The sequence below is a fragment of the Mytilus galloprovincialis genome, chromosome 10 (assembly GCF_965363235.1).
Source record: "Mytilus galloprovincialis chromosome 10, xbMytGall1.hap1.1, whole genome shotgun sequence".
Classification (NCBI taxonomy): Eukaryota; Metazoa; Mollusca; class Bivalvia; order Mytilida; family Mytilidae; genus Mytilus; species Mytilus galloprovincialis.
In genome coordinates this window covers 66,841,485-66,847,588 of record NC_134847.1, presented here as the reverse complement: position 1 = coordinate 66,847,588, position 6,104 = coordinate 66,841,485, and the positions used below count along the sequence as shown (strand labels likewise).

The 6,104-nt window shown below is 34.0% G+C and overlaps 2 protein-coding genes and 1 long non-coding RNA gene across 3 annotated transcripts; all 3 read right to left on the bottom strand.

Annotated features, from left to right (window-relative positions):
• Nucleotides 1–322: 322 nt before the first annotated feature.
• Nucleotides 323–2,011, bottom strand: LOC143048176 (uncharacterized). The gene is made up of 2 exons (XR_012969758.1): nt 1,909–2,011; nt 323–484 (listed from the first exon to the last, which is right to left on the bottom strand). It is a non-coding gene; the product is annotated as an uncharacterized LOC143048176 (long non-coding RNA).
• A 2-nt stretch (nt 2,012–2,013) lies between these two features.
• On the bottom strand, nt 2,014–5,322 carry LOC143048174 (uncharacterized). The gene is made up of 2 exons (XM_076221696.1): nt 4,280–5,322; nt 2,014–2,064 (listed from the first exon to the last, which is right to left on the bottom strand). Exon 1 carries the CDS (start codon nt 5,050–5,052, stop codon nt 4,282–4,284), a length of 771 nt encoding a protein of 256 aa, XP_076077811.1. The 5' UTR covers nt 5,053–5,322; the 3' UTR covers nt 2,014–2,064; nt 4,280–4,281.
• On the bottom strand, nt 2,821–4,217 carry LOC143049560 (uncharacterized). Its single transcript, XM_076223162.1, has 2 exons — nt 3,113–4,217; nt 2,821–2,870 (listed from the first exon to the last, which is right to left on the bottom strand). Exons 1-2 carry the CDS (start codon nt 4,215–4,217, stop codon nt 2,821–2,823), a joined length of 1,155 nt encoding a protein of 384 aa, XP_076079277.1.
• Nucleotides 5,323–6,104: the final 782 nt, after the last annotated feature.

Below are 6,104 nucleotides of genomic sequence, written 5' to 3'. Positions count from 1 at the left end.
TTCACCTGGATAGATGCACGCTTGATAAAGCTAGTTGGTCTAGCGAAATATTGCGTTTATTTTCATCATTTTGTAAATATTTGTAAATATTTTAAACATTCTTATATTTACATACTAAATAGTGTGTTAAAATTACATTGTTACTGGGTGTCCTCCATCCAGATGGAATCAATAGAAAGAAATAATTAAATTTACAGTCTAGTGTTTATATTATTATATTCAGGATTTTGGATTAAAATCAATCGACCAAAACTTACCTTTATATTCTAATTCGCCAACTCAAACGAATATAAATTATTTAATAAATAAAACAACACATAAATAGGATAAGTGTGCCTACAGCTGTAGCAGCCTTTAATATTACATTACATTCAATTTCATTCTCAAACTAAAGTCCTTCACTTTAAATTCAGGCACACTACCATCAGTCCAATCATACAATAGCACAGTTATATACAGTAACAGTAACACAATCAAAAACTATCTACAAAAGAGGAAAAATTCATATTAATATAATGTACTAATGCATATACTCCTATTAACGATAACCATCTCATAAAAGGGGTGGGTGGGTGGGTAAACATAATAACGAATGCTGCTACGTCGTACGATAGGCAAACTTCGAATAACTTAATTTTCTCAAGCTACCCCCTTAAGTAATACTTAATCATGCTTTTCACGAAAATCATGAGGGCATATACCCGTAAAACCGGCAGTACGGGTATATGCCATCCAATCAAATAGAACGTAAACACACACCATGTGCTTGATATAAAAACACACACGTGTTTATAGTAAACAATCACTTGACCGTTACAACGTCATGTGACTTAATACCTTTAATAAATATATTTATATTCTAATTCGCCAACTCAAACGAATATAAATTATTTAATAAATAAAACAACACATAAATAGGATAAGTGTGCCTACAGCAGTAGCAGCCTTTCGAAAGACAAAGAAAGCAAAAAATGCAAGTAGATGTGAGATGTGAACATAGAGTGATACATATACAATGTATAAAGTATATTTATGAAAATTATATTCCCAAACTTTTAGACACTGTCAGTTTTTCTTTTATATTTTCTCTTACATAGCCATCTTTGGCTTTATCTGAAGCCCATCTACCATGCTTCTTGAATAATCTATCCTGAATGCCAGCTGATGCAGCTGCAGTAGCTCCACCTGATCTCAAGCTATGTAATCCAAATTTGGACTTATCTAAACCGATAGATTCAAGAGCTGATAATATAATTTCTCTTACTCTAGTATATGATAAAGGTTTAAGACCTCTCAGTTTATAAGACTTAGATTTTTTACATAAATACATGGATCTAAATATATAATCTGGAGATGAAGCGTCAATATTAGATAATAATAAATATTTCTCCAACATACTAACAGGACATGTTTGTGTATCTGTTCTAGCAATTAAAACCTGTGTGCCTTCTCTATAATGATCAGTTTTGCTTTTCGTTATGAGCAAAGAGACATGTGAATCACTAAATTTTAAATCAGATCTTTTTAAATTTACCATTTCAGAAAACCTTAAGAACCCTGCATAGCTTATAAGACACATACAACAAATTCTAATTTCTATAAGATTGTTACATTCTTGACCATATTTAATAACAATTTTCTTTAAAATATCTGGTGTAATTGGTTCTTTTTTATTTACAATAGCATGTCCGATCTTTCTATGAGCTCCTTCTTTAACCGATATACACAACTGTGAATAACACGGGTTTGGATAGCCTGCTAGTTTATGAGCCCAGCTTATGGAATAATATGCTTCTTCAACCTTAGCATACGAATTAAATGTCTTTGACAGGTGTATTAAGTACAATGAAACATAAAAATCTGAAGCTGGTAAAGGTTTAACATTTAAATAGTTATTACACCACTTACAGAAATTGTTAAATGCATATGAATATTTTCTTTTGGTATTCTCGGCCTTCGAACGCAGACAGAACTCAGGTAGGCAATTAGATAAAGATGTCAAATCTTGGTCGCCTGGCTTAGGCAAGGATTTCCATATTCCACATGAAAAAATATCTGAAAAACGTGCATATGAAATAGAAATATAATCTACTATACAACAAGCTTACAATATAATTAAATGACCTTGCCAGATTTATTTTTCATACTGGCCATGTCAGTGAGACCTTGCCTATTAAATTTGGCCTTGTCATCAACAAACGACCTTGCCAATAAATTTGGCCTTGTCTTTACTATGCGACCTTGCTCAACAGCCTTGTCGTAAATTCTTACGTGAACTCAGCGTTCAATCTAATAGCTAAAACACTAGAAACGAATTCAGAAGATCCCAACAAGGACTTATTATTCATACCATGAATAAAAATGTTCTGATTTGGTTGAAATTCTAAAACATCAATTACATATGGTTGCAAATGCGAACCTCTTTTAAAAATCATTGTCCAAAATGACGAGGAAGGCCACTTTGGAACGATCAAAGTGCCTCTAGCTTTACATAAAATCAAATGTTTAATTGCTCTACAGACAACAGAAATTGGAGGAACAATCCAATTAACTTCATTGTTCCAATTTTGCGTGAACGCATCAACTGCTTCAACACCTGGATTCCAGAACTTAGAATTAAACCTGGGTAATTTTTTATTTAAATTACTCGCAAATCTATCCACAGTATGCGGACCCCACATATCATCTATAAATTTAAAAAATTCTATGCTTGTTCCCCAGTCTTCTATATCAATCATTTTTGAAATATAATCAGCTTTAGTATTTTCAGATCTCGGGATCCAAACAACATCTAACGTAATATTCAATTCAGAACACAACTTAAAAATATTCATAGCTATCTCTTGTAAATGTACTTTTGAACTTCCTTTCTGAACAATGAAAACACAGTTATTGTTATCTGTATGCCATTTAACACATTTATTTCTTAAACGGTTTTTAAAAGACATCAATGCTAACAAAATAGCTTGAAGTTCTCTCCAAGTAGAACTCTGTATAGACTCTTGTAAAGTCCACATCTGATGAAAAATATTAGAGTCAATATCTATCGAGTAAGCACCAGCAGCTACATTACTTGCATCAGAGTATACAACCACGTGGGGAAAAGAATAACCTGCTAAATGTTTTCTGTTCAATCTTAGAATGTTCTTCAGCCAAAATGTGAGCTCATTGAATACACAATCGGGACATTCCAATTTTAAATTTAAATCCCACTTTACTCTGCTTTCAATAGCCCAGTGTAAATAACGGGTCATTAAACTAGTTATGTTACCCATGACTGGACACATAGAAATTACCTTTCCAGTTACCTGAGCCAATTCTCGTGCTGTGAAATTAGGAAAGTTATTCAAAACATCAACCAATGATGCTAGGGTATTTTCAATCCGTCTATCTGATATACTAATTGAAAAATCAGACGAATTCCAAACTAAACCTAACCACTCTAAACATTGGACTGGTTCAAAAATAGATTTTTCCCTGTTAATAAGAAACCCTGCTTCTAACAAAGACGTTTTTATAAAAGATGAACATTCGGAAGCTTCTTGTTTATTTTTACCCATTCCAAGTCCATCATCTAAGTAAAGCACAATATCTACGCCGTTTTCTCGCCAGTATTTTACGATTGGACGTAAACATTTAGTGAATAGATATGGAGCAGACGAAAGACCAAAGGCTAAAACTGTAAAACAGTAAAATTTATTGTTCCAGCAAAATCCTAAATATGTTTGTTGTTTAGTACATACGTCATAATGAAAATAACCAGACTTAAGATCAAACTTAAATAGATAGCAATCTTTTGTGAAATAGTTTAAAGCCACTTTCCAGTCTTCAAATTTAATTCTTTCTTTTTTAATAAAAACATTCAGTTCACTTAAATCCAAAATCAGACGTTTTTTGCCCGAACTTTGAACTGCAACACTAAGCGGATTTACAACAAAAGGTTGAAATGGAGTTTCAATAACACCTCCGATATCAAGTAATTCTGAAATTGCTTCATTTACAAATTTAGAATGGACATTAGCAGATTTGTTATTCTTAAATGACATAGATGTAGGAGTCTGCAAAAAAGGAATAACATACCCATTTTTGATAGTATTTATAACAAACTCATTAGCACCTATATGTTTCCAAAATTGTATATGCTTGCGTAAGCTATATTTCACCCCTTTTGCAACAGATGAAATATCAATATTATCAAAATATTTTGCATGTGACATAAACAGTTCAAACTGTCCGTAAAGATTACGTTCATCTAAAAAAGTAGTATAAAAATACTTATCATTAATTCTGTTGCCTTGTTGTCCCTGAGACACCTGGTTTTGTACTGAATAGGAGGGGGCACTGAGTTCGCCAGTGGCCAAGCTGGTTGCAGTTGTAACAGATGTCCTGAGATGACGGTTCCCTCCGTCTGCCGGTCCGAAAGGGCGGCTGTTGGTAGTTGTTTTGTCTAGCGTTATGTTGATTAGGCATAGGTGCAGAAGGAGCAGAAGCAGTAGCTGTAGCGGTTCTATAAGGATGAGGTCTTTTCTTTTCCTTGATACTCCTGATGGCACGGGTTTCTGCAGAACGAATGCGCTTCTCGTCTTCGGAGTCGGAGGCAAGGTCGTCGCTTTCATATTCACGGACGGTTTTCCATCCTGCAGGAGATTTGTCTGCAATGCGGATGAGTTTATTTCGCTTCTTAACCTTAAGGATAGCTCCAGATACCAATTTAAGACAAGCTGCATCTTCATCAGGAATACGCTTCTGGAGCTTCACGAGGTCGGCCATGATTTCACAATTAAAGTTGAATTGTATCTGGTTGCCCTCACCTTTGAGTTTAACTGAAACTTCCTGCTTGAGTTTGGTAGCAAAATTCTCGTTGCCAACTGCCAAATCTTTGTGTAGAGTAGCGATCTTCCCATCAAGATAGGTTTTAAACAGAGAGAAAGTATCCACCAAGTCGTTATTCCCAGTATTATGTGCAGAAATACCATCACGCAACGAATGTACACTAGTACCAGCTGGCAAAGATTCATGGTCGGAATCTAGAAGTTTCTCGGAGTCAGACATACCACAATAACGAATGCTGCTACGTCGTACGATAGGCAAACTTCGAATAACTTAATTTTCTCAAGCTACCCCCTTAAGTAATACTTAATCATGCTTTTCACGAAAATCATGAGGGCATATACCCGTAAAACCGGCAGTACGGGTATATGCCATCCAATCAAATAGAACGTAAACACACACCATGTGCTTGATATAAACACACACACGTGTTTATAGTAAACAATCACTTGACCGTTACAACGTCATGTGACTTAATACCTTTAATAAATATATGTATTATTAGTGATCTATGTTTACACCTTATACATTATATCTCATTATTGTTAAAACTTTTGTCACCGAAGAAGGCCATTTGTTGAGCCGAAATATTTGCAATTATTGTATAATTTATATCATCTGTTCAGTTTTTCCATCTTTGTGCAATGATATTCAACACTTTTTAGTGTTTTGTTTTCCATCTATTTATCGGTATTGTTACACAATCTTTCAGACTCATATAATTTTTCCTGTTTGTGTAGTATTGTCAATTTTGATGATCCAATACCTATTAAGTTTACTGGTTGGTAGATTCGTATAGACTCTATATATACTATTTACTTTTCATGCTTCTAAGTATATTAATTTACTACACATTTACACAACCCTATACTTATAATGTACAGGACGAGTTTTACACAATGGCATTAGTTCATTTTGTCTATGTAACATATATCTCTGACGACGAGCATATGCATACCGTATTGGACGTTAGGAGAATATGCAGTACGTGTTCTAAGACATCATGTTTGAAGGTTTGTCTGACCCAACAAGCACTTTGATTATACCGCCCTTTTAATATTAATAACAATTTTCCATAATACACCGCCAAATCCTGAACAAGTTATCAACAGTCTTATAAATATATTCTAGTAATGTTGACCTACTTGTTTCACAAAAAGTGCCCTCATAAAACTGTCGACAATTACAAGTGAAGTATCCTATATAATCAATACATGTTCCTTGATTGAGACAGGTGACAACTTCACACTCATTTATATCTGCAACAAAAAAAG

Excerpts from the sequence above, each read along its gene's own strand:
- LOC143049560 (XM_076223162.1), bottom strand. The coding sequence starts at position 4,217 with ATGTCACATGCAAAATATTTTGATAATATTGATATTTCATCTGTTGCA. Across the intron at positions 2,871-3,112 it reads GAACAGAAAACATTTAGCAG|AAAGGAAGTTCAAAAGTACA; the intron begins GTTATTCTTTTC and ends TTCATTGTTCAG.
- LOC143048174 (XM_076221696.1), bottom strand. The coding sequence starts at position 5,052 with ATGTCTGACTCCGAGAAACTTCTAGATTCCGACCATGAATCTTTGCCA.